Here is a 19,396-nt window from a genome sequence, read left to right on the forward strand (position 1 = left end):
ACACCGTAGGAAGGTGGGTGCGGATTGGATAAAGCCAAGACCAGAGAATTGATATGCGCATATAATATTAACAACGTGCTTGACTTATTTTAGATTTTTTAATGGTCTCTTCGCATGATTACCATTCTGGTCTCGCTAATTGGGAGAAAAGCTGTTGTGACACAATCTCATCTTATTATTAAAAAAATATTGATATGAGATTTCATTATCTGCGCTTACATTGATCATCATTCAAGTGCATGCATCTGACTGTGAAGTGAACTACCTATTATACAACATTAAAATTCCAAGTGCGTCCCACTATTATGACCTTTCTGGTTTCCACATCCTCTTCTTATTCCATATGCATCAAAACCCATGAAAAATTTGATGATAAAAATTTATTATGAATCAGAATTAAGGATTGAGTCTTTTGCACAGGAGCCCCAGTACCATTAGCCGGCCCAAGCAGAGGCTCTTCTGGAGCCGACTGAAATGCCGTGCTTAACAGAACACTGTACTAAAGCTGATCCACTCTGTCTCATATAAGCCTCAGAACTTGTCTCTGTTTGAGCCACAGATATTCTCTCCACATTTTTTTCTCTCTCTCTCCCAATCCCCATAAAAGCCCTGAAATTCTCCCCCAACAACCAAACCCATTCTTCCTTCTTCAACCAAAAAAGGACAGCTTTCTTCTTTCTCCATCTTCGTTGAGTAAAAAACTCTTATCTAATCCCACGTAAAGCTAGTATTTTTCTGCTTGATTTCTACCCATCCCAATGCCGTCAAACTCCGGCGACAACCCCCGACCATCCAAGTCCCAAGCTCCTCCACCGGAACAAGAGCATCTCCCATGTCCTCGATGTGACTCCACCAACACCAAGTTCTGCTACTACAACAACTATAACTTCTCCCAGCCCCGCCATTTCTGCAAGGCTTGCCGGCGCTACTGGACTCACGGTGGTACCCTCCGTGACATCCCCGTTGGCGGTGGCAGTCGCAAAAACGCGAAACGCTCTCGCACTGCCTCTTCAGCTTCTTCCTCTGTCACGGCGACTTCTTCCGTTTCTACTCAGGACCATCCACTCCCTACAACCCCTGTATTTGTACCCATCTCGGGTGGCCAAGGAGGTTCCATGCCGTTTGGGGGCAACGGTGGAGTTGAGTGTGATTTGAAATCTAGCATGGGAATGTGTGGAAGCTTCACTTCTTTGCTTAACAACACCGCACAAGGGCCCGGGTTTCTGGCTCTAGGCGGGTTCGGGCTTGGACTGGGTCACGGGTTTGAAGATATGGGATTTGGGAATGGAAGAGGTGGTTGGGCTTTTCCTGGGATGGTGGATGGCCCCAACATTAACGGTGGAGTTGGGGCTTCCGGCGTTGGAAATTCATGGCAGCTAGACGGTGGCGAAGGTGGGTTTGTTGGCGGTGCAGACTGCTTCTCTTGGCCGGGACTCGCAATTTCAACACCTGGAAATGGTCTGAAATGAACTGGTTTACTTTCTTTTCTTTTCTTTTCTTTTTTTTGGCTTTTATTTTCATTTCCCTTTGTGCGAGGGAAGGTCCTCTGATGGTTTAGAGTTTAGTTTATTGCGTGTTTGGGGGTATATCTACTAGAGACATTAGAAAGACACTGCGACCTTTTTTTGTTTCTTTGGTTCCATCAACTATCTTGTTCTGTGTATGTTATTAGTGTTTACTTGTCTAGTGTTGAGCTGTGTGAAATCTCTACAGTATCTGTATCTGATATAGCTTCAAGCTTCCTAATCGTTTAAACAACCTTGAATTCTGATTCAGCCGTTGTCGAGCGAAGTTAATCCCCCTTTTGATCGTAATTCATACCAGTAATTTATTCGCACGAAAATGAGAGGTTAATTAAAAGCACGGGTATAAGAAATCAGCAATTTCTGACTCCAGGAATGTTTGTTTGTTGTGGACTTTGAATATTTGACAGAGAATTCGGGAGGAATATATATAGTATTAATTAGATTTTAATCAATAATGGGGTTAGAAAGCTGGTCAGTGCTGTTGTCTGGTTATAGAAATCGAAAAATTGTCGTGGTCGAGTTGTTTATTATTTTTCTTCAATCACATGCCAATGACGTGCGTGTGTGTATATAATGAGCCATACATACGCACAGTGAATCACGTTTGGTGGAAGATACGCTCTTCGTCTTCACTTGTTTTGTTCTTTTGTTACCTTGAGGATACGATTTTGTTTGTTTTCTAAGTTATAGCAAGTTTGTTTCAGAATTATTAGCAACCGTTCAGTTTTTGGTGGACAGTTAAGTGTACTATACTTGGAAGAGGTGAATGGTATTGGCATGAACTGATTGCCTTTGAAACTCATCTAATTACCATAATTCACGCTACACATACCTGGAAATCGATTATACTTGTGATGCTTCTGGTATCTCCGTGGAATGAACCATTAGGGCCAATCCAAGTGAATCTCATCTTGGTCTCTGCTTCTGTTTGTTCTTTTGTCATACGCATGCGCCATTGTTTTTTCTATTTGAGCACGTTTGTTTCGGAATGATCGGTTGGGATATAATTGGCAAAAATCAACGTGCCTTTTGACACATCTAATCATTATTTTTAAAGATACATTTGATTGAATTTGCGCCAACGTTCGAATTTTCTTTTTTTTAGTGTTGTTATCTTCTTATCTTTAGTCAGATTTGAGGAGGTTTTCCAAGTTGAAATTCGTTCAAGAGATGTTCAAATTGGATTTGGATAGGGGCCGTTCAGGAAGAGGGGTCCCATTTGTTGCCTCCCCTCTCTCTTCTTTTTTCTTTTTCTTCTTCTTTTTCTATATTCACAATACTAATGTAGCTTCAACAATTTAATTTTGTTGACCACTGTTTAGATTTTAGTTGACTATAATTGATTATAAAAAATTTGATTAATATGATTGATTTTGATAATAAATTTATTATAAAGTAATTATGTTTAGAAATTATTTTTTTAAATTAATTTTGATAGAATTGAAGATAGTTGGATGATTTAGTTGGGATTAATTTTAGACGTGTAAATTATCATAAAAGATATTGTTTTTAAAAATAAAAATATTAATAAAGTTATATGTAATATTTTTAAATTTTTTAATTTTATTTGATAAGTAAAATATATTGTTTAACTTGTATAACTAATTAAATTGAGGACATGATTCTGCATTTACTCTTTTGAGTTTTTTTTTAAAGTTATATATAATTATACATAATTTATTTCCTAATATTATTTAAATTTTAAAATTATTTTAAAAATAATCTGTGATGATGATCTTGCACACGTTCTGAAAAGGAATATGTGTGTGTGTGTGTGTGAATAATTTTCACTTTTCAAAAACCACAAGCCATGCACAGATACATGTATTTGGGTTGTTAAAATTTGACTTACAATTGATGTACCAATGGATGGAATCCATCGACAAAAGGAGGACAAATCAACTTCCTTGATAATGGAGTTTAGGGTCCAGAATCATGTAATTAAAAAAAAAAGTGAGTGTTTGGGCCTTTTTATACAAAGTCATGGTTTTATATATTTAGAATCGATTATATAACGTATCCAAACTGACACTTACAGAAGTTAATCTTGTTAATTTTTTTAATAAAATGCACAGATCCCCTTTATTAGTGAGATTACAAAGACTTTTCCTTTATTTGCAAGATGTTTATGTTAAAACTTTTTTTTTTACATGATAAATAGATGTTTGATATATGAAGAAAAATGGTTTTTTTTTTGGAAAGAAAAAGAAGAATATATCTGAATAGCTTTTTAAAAAAAAAACATTTTCCCACAGAGAAAACGTTCACTAGAGTATTACTCTTTGTAACTATGAATAACCAAAAAGAAATTAAAAAAAAAATACACGGCTAAGTGAGGCCTCAAAGACGGGACACAGCTTCATCTAATGTAAATATATCTTACTCTGAATTGAACTTGTTTTTGTTTTAATGGTTCTGACTTTTAAATACATAGTATATGATAAAATATACTGTATGAGGAGAATTTCATCTAAGGACCCACAATAGCCAATAGTTTATAAATTAGATTCAAAACCATTGTTTTAAAAATCATATTGAACTGGCCTGTTGAACTGCTGATCAAAGCTGGTAACGGCTCCATTCAGATAAAAAACCATTTTCACTATTGAATCATATTGGATCAGAGTTAAACTGTTATTAAACTAAAATTAAAGTTGAATCTGTAGTGATTTTTTAAAAAATGGACAACTTTAAACATAATATTAAAAAAATATTAAAAATTAACAAAAATTTAAAAATTAAATTTCTACTAAAAGTCAACTTTATTTTTAGATAATTTACATATATAAAATATGATTTGAGACTTTTTTTTTAAAGAAGGTGATATTTATATGTGTAAATACAAATAATTTTGAATCTACTAATATTTAATTTAATCAAGATCCACCTATATTTCACAAATTATAAAATTATAATTTATAATATTGTTAATTTACAATCATGTTATGACATTTTATTAACAACTAGGCCTATTGCAAATTTGTTTCTTATATTTATTTTATTTTTATTTTTATTTAATTATTATATTACTAATCTAATTAGTTAGACCATAAAAATTAAAAACTACTAACTTTTTTTATTTAATGTCCAATTCAACTTTTAAAACATTGTTCAAAACTATAAAATTACATTGCAAGATTTTAAGACTGAAGTAAAGAAAATACTTAAGTAAAATGACCAAAATGTACTTATTGAATGATTTAGAAAAATCATTAGCTCGTAAAATCTCTAACATTATTCTTGTGTTACTTATTAAATCCATAATATTACTTGTAACATTATTTAACATGTGTTAGATTCATTCATAATGACTTGTTAAGTTATTAATTGTACTTGTAAAATTATTCACCTTACTTGTTAATTAATTTCTTTGTGTTACTTATTAAGTCGATGACATTATTTATGCATTATCTAATTTGTTTTAAATTCATATATCATGATTTGATAAATTATTAACTTTTCTCATAAAATCACTAACATTACTTATTAATCTCCTTGCATTCCTGGTTGAGTCTATAACATTATTTGTTTTAAAAATAGTTAGTTACTGTGTTTTTCTTAGAAGAAATTCTCCCTACTATATGACCCAATTACATAATCTAAAACTTGTTTTCCGAACCTGCCATGCCCATTATTATAGTTCTCGCTTAAACCGTAAATAGAATGAAACAAAAGACAAAACCATACAGACAATATATATTATACATTTCGAGCTTTGTGCAATAGAGCAGGCTTATCTCCATCATATGCCCAGAAGGAATTTATAATCATGGGAACTAATTTCATGATAATGCTGCTTGGGTAATTCAAAAATAAAAACTTATTAACGATCCATTTGATCAAAGATGAGCCATGGCGATCGCAATATCTACATAAACTCACCAATGAGAATTGGTCCAAATAGTAAGTGACTCTGTTTTGCTTAAACAAAATTGAGTTTGGGCTTTTGTATATGTAAAACCCTCACTAAAAGACTCACTCATCATAATCAGGTGTGTGATGTGGGTCGGATCTAAATTAGTTAAGGGAAAGCTTTGGATATTGAGTGGACAACCAAATATACATATATATATATATATCTATATAAACTCTTCGAAAATTAAAGTTTCATGTCGTCTTTATTAGTTATCAACTCATTTAACTTTCTATAAAGTTGAGCTCTATTTCTTTCAACAATCGCCCATTCTTAAACATCTATCAAATTGAAATTTAAATCTGATCTAATAAAGAATATAATGTGGCAAATGTTTCTTAGAAACTTGACTTGAGAGACAATATTAAAAGGATTAATTAGTTGGCTCAAGAATAACTCATTCATTTGTTCAAAAAATTATTCTGGTTCCATTCTGTGTACCTTGAATTATGATTCATTTTTAGTAGGGGTAATTATCATTTATCCATCCATCGTATTCATTATTCTTTTTATTTTTTTTTTGGGTAAAAAGACAAATATATCAATTAAAGAAAAATGAAATCTACAAAGAAAGTGTTAAAAAATAACTAGAATAAATGGAAAAAGACAAAATGCTATAGCCACATTTTTAATAGAGTGTATCCACTAAAGTCCTATAAAACCTTTGAAATGCCCTGGTCTACAAGATGATGCCGACTAGAGCTAAAGTAAATACTTTTTTAATGTATAATCTTCAAATTTCTTAAACTCGCAAAATCTCCAAAATGTTTTTAAAAAAATTTTAATCCAAATCAAAAGGTTGCAAACACAAAAAGCAAAAAAGAGATGCTGGAAGATAATTTCATATTTGCAAAGAAGTAATTCATGGGCTAGGTTTCCCTCTCTCCTGCGTGCCTCCCTAAGGGAGGCATGTATTTGGACTATCAAGATTAAATGTGTAGAGTTCAAATTTCATGTTTTTTATTTTTTATTTATTAAAATAAAAAATTTATATAAATTATAAAATATTTTAATAAATATATTCATTATTTAAAGTATATTTAGATAGTTAATGTTAAATCTAAAGTATATTTGGATAGTCTAAACAATCTAAATTAAATATAAATGATCTAAATTTATAAAAATATTAATGTTAAATCTACATTATCTAAAGTATATTTGGATAGTTAATTTATAAAAATTTTAATATTAAATGTGAACCATTTATTTAATATGAACCATTTATAAAAATTTTAATTCGGACTATCCAAACTAGTGAACCAATTTATTAAAATTTTTTATAATTTATATAATTTTTTATTTTAATAAATGAAAAATAAAAGATAAAAAATATTAATCTAAATAGTTTAAGTACATGTCTCTCTCAGCAGAGATGTAGAGGAGGCTTCCTTTCAAGAAAGTAAGCTGAGTCCATTCAATTCATCCCTCATCATTCCAAGATAAAGATATAGTATAATAAGTTTTCTTTCTTCTCTTGAAGACAGTAAATTAAATTTCTCAACTTAAAAAATAAAATTGAGTGTGAGATTTACCTAAAGAAAGTGGAGATCTTTCTTCTGCGATTCTATAATCTGTAGCTTTCCTTGCATTATATCCATTGTTCTATCTGCATGTACCTTTTAAAAAGAGATATTGTTCATTAAAGTGTTGAATCATCTGTGAGATTGGAGTTATCTTTTCAATGTGAAAAGTTTGATTTCTATTATACCAGATCAAATGAAGAACAAGGTTAATGCATTTTAGAGTTTGAATTTCCTGATTTTGGAACAAAGATTTATAGAAATGTCTTGAGTAGGGACAATTACAAAAAGCATGATGTAAAGTCTTGTGAATTAACAGTCAATCAGTCAAATGCACACTAGAGTGAATAATTAAGGTAATGCTTGTAAAAAGATATCTCTTGTAAGAATTACATCATGAACCAATTTACAAATGAAGATGAAATTTTTATAAAGCAAATAAAATTTCTAGAAAAAATTTCAAATTTCTTCTTTTGCAAGAGGATTTTCTTGGAAGCCATGAGAAGTCCAAAAAAATTATCTTAACTCAAATAGAAACTAGGGCCCCAAATTAAATGATAAGTCTGATTAGTAAAAGAAATAAAGGTGCTTAAAATTGAGTTAGCCTCCTCCCTACCATAGAAATTAATCAATTATTTACAAATGATACATTTCATTTAACAGCCATTTTTTATGGCAGTTGCAGAGCCAGGATTTTGGGCCAGGAGGGGCAGAATTATTTACATATTTATAATTTAAAAAATAATAAAAAATTATTTAATAATTACTTACCTTATAAATTTTCTCTATATGGTTTCATATTTTAAAATCGTTAAATAATCAACTCATTGTCAATGCTTTCAAATACTTCTTTTTCAATATAAATAGAGACAATCATTCATCCATAGTTTGCTCATTCAATTACGTAACCATTTTTCACAAATTTGATAGCAGAAAAGGTTTTTTCAACTGATTTTTTTTTTCAAATTTGATTTGAAATTTCAAACGACGCCGGCCAAATTATTTTTTTATTTTTTTAAAATTTTAATAAATATTACTTTTTTATAAAATAATATTACTATTTGAAAATATTGAAATTGTGAGCTGAAATTTATTGAGCTTTTGAGTTAAAAAAATTAATTTTAAATCTGAGTTTAAAAATAATATGAAATGAGTTTAAAATATAAAATATAAAAAAAAGGATGTGTAAAATATAAATACTCATATCTCCATCTCATCTAAGTAATTTTTTTCATTTGCCCCCTCCCCAATACACATGCCTTCGCCACTGGATGATGGGTTAATAATGATTAAATCGTAACTTCGGAAATTTGTATTCAGTCTTCATATGTACGGTGCGAAAACTTAAAATAATGAGGTCACGATTTTTTTTTTTTGAGTAAAGAGGTCACGATTTTTAATCAGGTGAATAATATATATATATATAGCATTCAACACTATTCATTATATCGGGTGATTATTATCGACTCATCATGTCATAACGTGAACTCTTCTTTTTTTCGGTCAATATAACGTTCTCAGTTCAAGCACTTAAACTTGGGAGGATTAAGGCGGGTGTTTTGGCCCTGAATTTCGCTCTTTAGGGTTTAAAGAGGGTTTTTCTTGAATTCTCTGATCAACTCCTGGAGAAGGATGACAGTATCGCCCGAAGAATTTCTGGTATAAAATTAACATAATGTCATTTTCGTTCTTTTCCACACCACAACAGCAGCTATTGTTTCAACTACAACAGCTGCAGCAACAACGGCAGCTGCTTCTTTTCATTAAAGATGGAAGTCGCGCTACTTATAGTACCAAGCGGGAGGATCTCCATCCTCTATCCCAGAAGATTCACCTTCAGATTGAGTACGCTAGCTTCTTTGTCCTTCTTCCTTTTAATTTCTGTATTGTTAGTTTCTGCCCAAAAAAAAAAAAACAGAGAGAGAGAGAGAGAGACAGAGAGAGAGAATGAGGAACAATCCATGGTTTGTGTCCATCTCCTCTTTTGTTGTCAGCAACCACACGACAGGCCTTCTGATGATTGATTAACTGATTTTTTTTTTTAACTATCTTTTTGTTAAATAATTTTCAGTTATTCGATCTTTTTATATTTTCTCCTCTGTCTGCACCATCAAATCGTATCCTGCACGGGATTGGGACTAGAATGGAACTCATTTGAAACTTAAAGCATGCATTCAGTTTGAATACCTGTATTTGGTGTTGGTTAATTGGCCATTGTTAGAGACTCCAATACACCTTGTAGGCATGCACCCAGACGAGTGACAAAAGTAAATTTAAGAGTTGGTGACCAACCTTACAAACTACTCCCTCCATCCATTATTAATTAAATCCTTCGTATCAATAAAAGTTTGTTATTTAGTTAAAATCACATAATTTTCTGGTTTTATCCCTAATAATGTCACAATTAATATCATAGTGGTGGAGGGTAAAGAACACAATTAATATCTCCTCCATTCTTAAAAAAAAAAGAAGGGCAAAATTGTTTAATTACTCAAAAATATCATTGGAATTTCTTATATTTAGGGACATAATAAACTTTTATAAAACACTATATATAGGGAGAGGGGCAGTACACGAACAGATTGCGTGTTGATATAGAACCAGAACTTGTGACTGCCTAAATGCCTTTGTGGCATATTTTGTGTAATTCTTGTTTGATCTTTGTGTTATTAACTGCTATCTGTTACTGAGGGAGCGGATTTTAGAGTATAGGGATGAGAGTCAGAGATTACGTCAGAGCAGTCGTCTCTAAATATTCAGTTTCAAATGATGGCTTTAAGTCTGATGCCAGCCATATTGTTTAGGTGCTCCATTTGCCCTCATGTTTCTTTGATGTTTGATGATCTTTTTGCATGATGTTTTCCTCCTCATGGTGGTCAATTATCTGTTTCATTATTGTTGTAACATAAACAAATGCTTTTTATACTTCAAGTGGCTTATGATTTTGTTGGTTATTAATCTCTGCGTACACAATGGGACAACGAAGTTTACAAATATTTTTTGGTTAAAACATGTCTATCTGGGCCTCAATGCTAATCAATTTGTGTTTGAATTTGTTTAAATCCATCAGATGCTACAGAGTTCTGCTGACAATTTAGGTAATCTTAGATATGACGGGAATTTAGCATGTAATGAACCCAGGGTCACATTATTGCTTGTAATTAATTAACAGTAAGACAACAGCAGCTTGTGTTAGCTGTTCTCATTATCGTCGTTCAACTGAAAATATTGCTATTTTTAGCTTAAGTCTAAATATAATTTCAAACTTCTGAGGTTGTTTTTGCTAATTTGAAACTTGAAAGAATTTTATTCGACTTAGTTGACACTAAAAGACTTAATTTTACATGGTGAGACTGATCTCTGTTGATCTGTAAATGGAAATTCTTAATTAGTCCATTTAACAACATCAAATAACTTCAATAACACAAACAGCTTGTGAGCTTTTTTATTATTTTGTCAGTTGCCTAAGGAAATCAAATAATGGGCATGGGGGCTAGTAGTTGTATAAATGGGCTAAACTGGATCAATAAATGATATGAAATCTTACTGACGCACATTTTCATAAACTTGCGAGTTTGGCTGTGGGATGTGTTAGGGCATTTCATGACAGGGGTCTCCTCTGGGCTCTTGATGTGACAACTTTTCCTTTCATTTCTTCATTTAAGTTTTATCTCCATGGCTCACTATACTGTTTGATTGTATTTTCTTTTTCCAAAAAACATGAGTTAATCATTAATTTTAGCTGGATTAGTTATGCTGTCTCTTGTGAGTTTATTCTTGATCTGGTGAACTTTTGTAGTTGTGTATAGATGGTACAATAGCTATCTTCTCCTATTTGATAGGTACATCGTGGAATCAGGGCTGCCATGGAATGACCACGAAACTTGCAGCGGGAACTGACGTCTGCTGTAAAGAATATGTTATTTAACACACAGATGCCTGTTCGTTCTTATAGGACTTTATGTCCAAGGTTCCTTCATCGTAATAAGGGGAATGCTTTTAGCTCCACTGCTCCATCGCAGATAGCTGGAGTGACTGTTATGCCTATATTTTTTAGTATAGCACGAGCTACATTCATGCCTGTGCCTCATTTTTACCATGGGCTTCTGAAGAAACCATCATCCCTCTTATGCCAAACAGCTTCAACATTTGATAAGCATCTTGGTGAATACTGCCAGAGGATTGAAGAGTTGGAACTGCTTCTCAAAAACTCTGAGAGAAACACTTCCAATAATGGATCCTTCTCCTTGCAGTCTCTTCCTGAAGTCATGGCAAACGTGCATGACATTTTTATTCATGTGGTTACAAAGGTACATATGAGCATTTTGCAATTTCAATTGACCTTGCCCCGTAAAGCTTTTGAGAGTATATTGCATTATGTAGTCATTTTTTTTATCTTTTCTTAAGAAATGTCAAAAATATATGGACATTTTTTCATGTTGCAACTCTCAATACTCTTCTCACTGTAAATTGTATTTCTTCCACCCCTTTATCTTTGGTTTTCTTCCATCCTTTTGTACTCGTTGTACATGCTATGGTTGCAACTTATGAACTCAGTTTGTCTAACAGAATCTGTTATTTACTTGTTCATATGCGTAGTTCTGAACACTTGTCCTTTATACCTTAAATTAAATTAGTAATGTAAATATTCATAGTTGTAAAGATGTATTTTGCATAATCGCTAATATGAACTGGGAGTCATTGCCATGTACTATCTCATAGTTGTTTTGATGAACCAGACCCAAAACTCAGTGCATTGAAGATGATGCTTCTGAGATGTTCACCCTTAGCTCAAAATAAGTAAATATTATAAAGGGGATGCATGCTTTTTCTTTTTTCCCTTTACAGTGGTAACAGCTTGCAACATGTTTTCCTAGGTGGAGAACAGCATTCACCAGCACATGAATCACATGAAATCAACATGCCACGTTAAACATCGCCCCTGGCAAGAGCAGAATGATCCATCTCAAGTGGCTGATCAGTGTGAAACAGCAAGAAAAGAAATTGCCTCAAAAAGAGTTCATCCAACACTGCAATTACGGGAAGATTCACAACCATCAACAGAACTTGCTGGGTTATTTTCTAGTTCTGGAACAGCAGGGCCATTGACTGCCCCACATACATCTCCACTAACTTCAAATTCTTCTGGAAGTGGGTTCTCAGTTTTTAGCATGCCTCCTTCAGCTCCATCTTCATTGTTGTCATCTTTTTCTATGACGACAACAACTTTTGCTCCACAATCTCCTTTGTTATGGTCGTCAAGTGCTACACCCCAAACCTCACTTTTAATCTCTTCATCGAGTTTCTTGTTCTGTTCCACTTGCTCTCAGTTTGGTAGTACTGCTCCATTATGCGGTACAACTTCTGGAGGATCAACCTCTTCAACCTCATTTTCTTTAGGTATTTTAATGAGTACAGTTTTTCTGAGTGGCCTACTTTTAACTTTTAGTGAACTGCATATCGTTTTGCATATAAAATTGACTTAGAAAACAGATTTTGTTTTTTGGTGCATTGATAATGTCTTTATCACTAGCTTCACAAATCACTCATGACTCAATATCTTAACAATATTTCAGTAAGTAATTTTGCACATTGGCAAGTTTGAATTCACATGTTTTAACACCATGTCTTATGCACGGTTATGCTTGTTGAAAGATGACTATTACAATTCTGGGCCCAGGAGGTGGTTGGTAGGGATAAGGAAACTAGATATAGATGGGAATACACGCTTCTATCCATAAGGAGTTTTATGGCTCAGGATAATTTACCATCTGTACTGTTCCTGAGTATTCATGAGACTCTATTGGCTCAGTCGCCTTTAGATATTCTAACATCATAACATCAACACACAACTTTTATATATAGCAGTCGGGGCAACAAGGGGGTCGGCAAGCTGCAAGCATATTTTTATGCAACCAGAACTCGAATCCTTAGAAATTGGAAACGTTAAAAAATATAAGATTATAAATGGGATACCTGGAGGATGGATTTAATGATTTCCCCCCTTAAACTTCATTGTATACCAGCAATTTTCATTTCTGTTTTCCCCCTCTTCCTCAGGTTCTGCAACAGGATCAGGGGCAAGATTTAAATCTGAGTATCCTTTTTGGCTTCTGACTTTTCAGGGAATCCAGCTAAAAATATTAATTGATTGGTTAATACAGCCTATTGTATGGTACTTGGCCTTGCCTGCTTTATAGAGATAAAGCATTTCAGTCCTCTGCATAACTTCACGACATTCCGTTGTAAGAATGCAACGATTTGACCTTTTTCTTTCATGTTTTTGCAGAAAGGAAAAAGGTCAAGATCCTAATACTCCTTGATGCTGACAGAAGTGATCTGAAATTGTAAGGCTGTTCGCAGCTTTTCTGATATGAACGTTCCTCATGGAATATTGATTTGTTCTTGTGACATGGTCTTACACTCAACTTCTTTCCTACGATTCTAATGGATCTTCAGAGGTAGAAAAGGCATCGTAGACTCGTAGTTAGTATCGGATGCCATTTATTATGCCATATTGAATTTCCTTCAGTTCTTCTGTGAGGCATTTTCGAGTGTGGCCCTGCAAAATACTATTCTCTAACAGGGTGATTGATCTAGGTCATGATTTTGGGTAAAAAACTTTCATGGAGTTATAGCCAGTAGATAAAAAATTTTGTTGGTTGAATTTGTTGTGGGAGAAGGCTTCTCTACGTTAATCGTTATGAAATTTTGCCCCATGTATAACTGGATCCGTTCCTGTGTCCAAACGGCCTATAAATTGCTCTGCAATTCTCAATAGCTAATACGGTTCGTTATGGATGAGGTCTTCTTTCTTTTTTTCTTCTCTATTTTGAATACGAGGCCACAGAAAATCCTTATTAAAAATTAAAAATAAAAATTGGGTCATGTCAGATTTTATGAGGGATTTACAGCCTGAAAGCAGATGAAAGGCTTGGCTAGCAAGCATATCAATGCATTTATTTGTTTTTCTGAACGTGTAATTGAAGGTAATAATTCAATCTTTTATTACAAAAAATTGAGGTCTCGTTTCATTTGGTTTCCTTTTGATTCAGTTCCATAATCTTTCGACGTAGGGCTTCTGTGATGAAAATACTAGCGACGGGTGCACAATAGTGGCTAAAGTGGTCTGGCATGAATTGGTCTTGTTTTAAGACAATTGATCGTTGATCTTGGTCTTATCGGTCAGACAGTCCAGATGTATGGATTGCCATTAAATATGAACGCGTTCATAATTTTTTCGCATGGCTGTGGAATTATTGGTCACGACAGCAGTGGAGCATGTAAAAATCCTCTGCCAATAATCAATGTTGAGGATGCTGGTAAATAAATAAATCAATGATGAGGATAAAAAATGTGAACCAAATTAACAACCTAGACACACGTGCTAAACAAAACCCACATTGGCAAAGGAAAACAAGGGCCAAAGTAAAGGGAAAATGACACTTAAAATTCCAATGGAATTATTTTATTCAAGTAAAGTCCTAATAAATTTTAAAATATAAAGTAAGTCCCTCAAATCTTTAACTGGTATTTTCTTATAATGTAATCGATTCTAGATTTTAAAATTAATAAAATATAAAATTACAAATTTAGGAGATAGAGTTGCTAATTTCCGGAAGTGTTTAAATAATAATATGTTACTGTTCAAATTTAATCATTAAAATTTGTGTTCCTTATTAAAATCAACAAAATGATTTGCAAATTTAAGACAACAAAAATGAAAATTTATCTTCCAAATTTGATATTTTGCAACTCTGTCTCTCAAATTTGTAATTTCATTTTTTTAATATGCAACTTGTTTTTCCCATTTTAATAGGGAATACAAATCTCAATGATAAACTTAGAAAAGAATTAAGTCATTATTTAAACACTTTTAGGAATTTGCAACCCTATGTCCCAAATTTACAATTTTGTCACCTTGAATTTACAACACACTTTCTCGATTTTATTAGAGAATACAAATCTTAATGATTAAATTTGAAAAGTAACATTTCATTGACACTTTCATGAATTTGCAACTTCGTCTTCTAAATTTATAATTTTGTTTTGTTAAATTTGCAATTTATTTTTTTAATTTTAAAATTGATAACATATTACATTATATAAAAATACTACAAAAAATAGTGAATTAGTAACAAAATTTAGTAATGGATATTTCGTTGCTAATCTGTCATGGATATTTTGTTGCTAACTATCACAAATCTATTGCTAATTTTGTCACTAATTTATTAATGGAATTTAGCAACAAAAAAAATTAGTTACTATTCTATTACTAAACCTTCAGAGATAATTTTACTAACAACATTTTTGGTGCTAAAAATTTCATCACTATTCCATCACTAAACCACCAAAAATAATTTAGCAATAGAAGTTTTTGACGGAAATGTCCATTGCTAATTTTCAGGATACATTATTCTCATTTTGTGACAGTATTTGTGGTAGAAAATTCCGCGACAAACCCTTCCATTATAATTCCATCTCAAATTGTTTTCAATTTTTTTGTACGATTTATAATATATATTTATATATAATTTATTTACTAACTTATTATTATTCTATAAATAAATAATTTAATAATTATAATTTATTATTTTAAATTATTTAGATATTAAATATAATTACAATAATTTAAATTATATATTTTATTATTTTTTGATAACATAATAACATACCTAATTAATGTTATTTAAAAACAAAAATATTTTTAAAAATAATTTAAAAATATAAAATAGTGATAATAAAATATTTTTTCATTTTACTATTAAATTTTCTATAAAAATAATTTTTTAAAAATATAATATAATATATATAGGTATTATATAAAAAATTAAATTTTTATTGATAAATAAAAATAATGTTAAATAAAAAAATATATTTAAGTTATATATTTATTGATATATATGTGTGTGCACGCGTGCGCGTGAGTGGGTGGTTAACTATTATATATTTAATTTATTAATTAAAGATTAAAAATTTTCTTCTACTCAACTAGTAATAAGATTTGATGCCAAGACTTATGAAGATACAAAATTGTGGATTCAAACTTCGCTAAGACACATTTTAAGTTAATATATAACATGAAGGTAATATGGCAGGGCCGTGGTGACGTGGAGGCAACGTGATAGGTAAGTGGCAATGAAGTGGCACTGACCCACTAGATAATGTGGCAATATTAATTTTTTATGGAACTTTCATTTGTGACGGATTAGCCATAAAATACATTTCGTTACATAATTGGAATAGCTTATTTTTATTTAGTGATAAAAATTTTCTGTCACTGATTTCATCACTAACAAATTAGTGATGATGTTCTTACTAAGGGACTTATTTTGTTACTAATCCGTTTAGTGATGAAATTTGTATTGATGAGTAATGAAATTTTTCATTACTAATTCACTGTTTTTTTTATAGTGAAATACCATTTAAGGACCTAAGAGACTTATTTTATATTTTAAAATTTATTGGGACTTTACTTAAATAAAATGATCCTTTTGGAACTTAAGTGTCATTACCCTAAAAGTAAAAGACTGAATTCAAGATTTTTTTTTTAATAATATCAAGAATTCAAGATTATGTCATGAGATATGCAATGTTGCTCAAATACAAAATATAAGACATTTTCTACTAAATAATGTTGGTCTAAAATGTAAGGCACTTTGCAAAAAGTCAATAGCATTAAATTCTTCTATTTCACATATACCTATATTGATTATATTGTAAAGTGAGATTAAAAGAGAAAAAAAGTAAAGGTAATTAAGATGGATTGATTTTAATTGGAGGATAACCTTGGAAAATAGTGGCAAATTTTACCCATTTAATTATACAATTTAGTTGTAATTACAGATGTAAGAAATTTAATTTTTATATGCAGCCCGATTACACCCAAAACTCAAGCTTAAACTTCCATTTACACAATCTTAAATTGGCTAAGTTGGTTGGCTCAACTTGTTTTCCCAATTCCATTGCTATGACAAATTATTGTAGTGTGTGATAAATCTCAATTGAGTAAAGAAGATTATGAAAAAGATTAATTATTAGATGAAATTTCAAATAAGTTATTATCACATGGAGTTTCAAATAGCTTTTTCCACAATGAAATTTCAGAGGCTAAACAGAGTTTATAAAAAAAAAAGGGGGTCTTTAAGTTGTTTTTTTTTTCATTTTTTTTAAGATGGAATTTCAAGAGTCGTAATTGATTATGAAAGGGTATCCTAACACATCTATAATCTTGTTTAGTACTCTCCCATCCAAAATGGGTAATCTTCATTAAACATCCTGTACAAGTATTTTAATATTGATAATTTAAATTTTAATATATCATTTTTTTTAAAAAATAATAAATGAAGTAAGGATATATTTAAAAAAAAAATTCTAGAAACTATTAAATATTCTATATTTTAAATCAAGCAAGAATTTGAAAAGATAGTTATATTGTGGCTAGGTATGAGCATTGTAGTTTGCAAGTTTAGCTCAACCTCCATGATGTTGAGTCTCACATAAGAGATCGGAGCATTTTACTGGGTCTAAAACACAATGCCATTCTTGCAACTTATCTCTTCACAATGTAAACGTGTCCTTTAGTCAATAAAGGGCACTGAAACCAAGGAGGAAATTCAATGTATACCCAACAATCAGTCGCAAAAGACACGCATATGACAACTAGAAGCCCAGCAATCCGAAGACACAATTCATATGTAAATTTATTCTTTAAACAATAAAGACCACTGAAAGAAACTAATATTCAATGCATCCTAACAATGATCTGATACAAAATCATGTGTATTTCTCAGCCATCTGGAGGAGAGACTGGCAAACTTCTTGTGGTTTGGAAAACATAGCCATATGATCTGCATCTTTGATTTCCAAGACATCTTCAATTCCAGCATTTTCAATCATCCAACGTTGATATGCTAATGGAATTATCGCATCCTCCTTACAAGCAATATAAGCCTTTGGAACCGAACCATACCCTTCTTCTGAGAAATTCTCTGCCTTCCGCAATTCTTCAACAAAAAGCCATCCTGGCCTTATCAACGTCTTGGCTAACTCAAGATCCTGCATCCCAGTTGGCATCACTCTTCAAATCTAAAACCTCTTGGATTCTTTATTTAAAAATTATTGTATAGAACTCAAAAGGAGAGAGAAATTGAACTCTATGCATCTAAGACAATTCAATTGAAGAAGGTAGGCAGCCATGACCCGTACCTCAATGGGACTGAGTTGATAAATTTTGGTGGACAAACACTTGAACCCAAAAATCATTGATGCAGATCCAGATGATGAAATATTCATGTTGAACTCTTCATTCAGGTCTTCTCTCTCCATGGGCTTATCATTCATATGTATAAATTCAAAAGTCACATGTAAAGAGTAAGGACAAACACGTGCTACATCAAACTCATATTTTATAACTAAGGTTTGCATTTATTTGATAAATGAGGAATCAAAAGCATATATACCTGTTGTTCTAGGACATAAGAGGGTGGATGTTGGGTATCAGGAACAAAAGCTGCTAAGAAAACAGCAATTGCTATCTTGTGAGGGAACTTGTCCATGGCAAGAGCTAAACTCAATCCTCCAAAGCTGTGTCCAACGAGAGCAACCTTTTCACCTGGAGGCAGAGATTCTAAGAACTCTAAGAGTGGCTCAGAGTACTCAGCAAAACTACCAACATCTTCAATTCTCTTGGGGTTGATGCCCGAGGCTGCAAGGTCCAGTACTGTGACCCTGTTGCCTGCAGACTGAAGCTGAGGCTTGAGCTTGTACCAGCACCAAGCTCCATGGCAAGCTCCGTGCACCAGAACATAATGCTTTCCTTCCATTGTTTTGCTCCTTACAGCAGAAGCTACAAAAGTTTGGGGATTATATAGACGGGGCTTAACTGTTGAATATCATTACAAGTGAATGTTATTTAAACGAGGCATTCAATGTTTTGGGTCAATATGGTCAGAAGCATTAAGTTGGCTTTATGATAGAATGTATTTTTGTGCTTAAATGACTGGTGTTGCACTGCCGTTAATCTTTGTATGTTTTGCTACCGCGAGAACCAATTTATTGTGAGTTAACTTTTGTTTGACTATTGGTCGAGAGAAAGGGGTGGGGGGTCCCATCGGTGAAAATATGGCTTTCAAGTTTGAATCTTGTGGCTAATGCAAAAATTTCATAGATAATCTATATATTTTTAATCAAATTTCACTTTCACAATAAATTAATTAATTATTTTTAAATTAACACTATATTTTTAGGTTTACCTTTATTTATTAAGATATTTCATTTAAAAATAAAATTAAAATGATTTATTTATTAAGGAAATTTTTGAAAAAAATATTAATTAACTTTTGAAATACTAAAAATATTTTATATTTTTTAATATCTTATGCAAATGTATTATGTTTTTAAATGGAGAAAGTACGTACTTAAGTAAATATTCCTTG

The 19,396-nt window shown here is 31.9% G+C and overlaps 3 protein-coding genes across 6 annotated transcripts; 2 read left to right on the forward strand and 1 right to left on the reverse strand.

Moving 5' to 3' along the window:
- Positions 1-379: 379 nt before the first annotated feature.
- LOC129311585 (dof zinc finger protein DOF3.4-like) lies at positions 380-1,775 on the forward strand. The gene has a single exon (XM_054953922.1). The coding sequence runs from the start codon at positions 759-761 to the stop codon at positions 1,467-1,469; it is 711 nt and encodes a 236-aa protein (XP_054809897.1). The 5' UTR covers positions 380-758; the 3' UTR covers positions 1,470-1,775.
- A 6,657-nt stretch (positions 1,776-8,432) lies between these two features.
- LOC129310419 (nuclear pore complex protein NUP58-like) lies at positions 8,433-13,756 on the forward strand. Of its 4 annotated transcripts, none has more exons than XM_054952254.1 (5): positions 8,433-8,804; positions 9,665-9,763; positions 10,802-11,269; positions 11,837-12,359; positions 13,249-13,756. In XM_054952254.1, the coding sequence occupies exons 3-5, from the start codon at positions 10,877-10,879 to the stop codon at positions 13,308-13,310; spliced, it is 978 nt and encodes a 325-aa protein (XP_054808229.1). In that variant the 5' UTR covers positions 8,433-8,804; positions 9,665-9,763; positions 10,802-10,876; the 3' UTR covers positions 13,311-13,756. The 4 variants fall into 4 exon arrangements, with proteins under 4 accessions (XP_054808229.1, XP_054808230.1, XP_054808227.1 ...); XM_054952255.1 differs by having other exon boundaries at positions 9,672-9,763; XM_054952252.1 differs by lacking the exon at positions 9,665-9,763.
- A 3,745-nt stretch (positions 13,757-17,501) lies between these two features.
- On the reverse strand, positions 17,502-18,832 carry LOC129311973 (methylesterase 1-like). Its single transcript, XM_054954499.1, has 3 exons — positions 18,422-18,832; positions 18,168-18,290; positions 17,502-18,017 (listed from the first exon to the last, which is right to left on the reverse strand). Exons 1-3 carry the CDS (start codon positions 18,782-18,784, stop codon positions 17,736-17,738), a joined length of 768 nt encoding a protein of 255 aa, XP_054810474.1. The 5' UTR covers positions 18,785-18,832; the 3' UTR covers positions 17,502-17,735.
- Positions 18,833-19,396: the final 564 nt, after the last annotated feature.

Source organism: Prosopis cineraria, unplaced genomic scaffold, assembly GCF_029017545.1.
Source record: "Prosopis cineraria cultivar Desert tree isolate PC_DT_omini unplaced genomic scaffold, ASM2901754v1 PC5, whole genome shotgun sequence".
NCBI lineage: Eukaryota > Viridiplantae > Streptophyta > Magnoliopsida > Fabales > Fabaceae > Prosopis > Prosopis cineraria.

Bases quoted from the DNA above. Each gene is read 5' to 3' on its own strand.
- LOC129311585 (XM_054953922.1), top strand. From the start codon at position 759: ATGCCGTCAAACTCCGGCGACAACCCCCGACCATCCAAGTCCCAAGCT.
- LOC129310419 (XM_054952254.1), top strand. From the start codon at position 10,877: ATGTTATTTAACACACAGATGCCTGTTCGTTCTTATAGGACTTTATGT. The intron at 11,270-11,836 runs GTACATATGAGC...ATGTTTTCCTAG, and splicing joins TTATTCATGTGGTTACAAAG to GTGGAGAACAGCATTCACCA. The intron at 12,360-13,248 runs GTATTTTAATGA...ATGTTTTTGCAG, and splicing joins TTCAACCTCATTTTCTTTAG to AAAGGAAAAAGGTCAAGATC.
- LOC129311973 (XM_054954499.1), bottom strand. From the start codon at position 18,784: ATGGAAGGAAAGCATTATGTTCTGGTGCACGGAGCTTGCCATGGAGCT. The intron at 18,291-18,421 runs GTATATATGCTT...ATGAATGATAAG, and splicing joins CTTATGTCCTAGAACAACAG to CCCATGGAGAGAGAAGACCT. The intron at 18,018-18,167 runs GTACGGGTCATG...ACTGGGATGCAG, and splicing joins ATCAACTCAGTCCCATTGAG to GATCTTGAGTTAGCCAAGAC.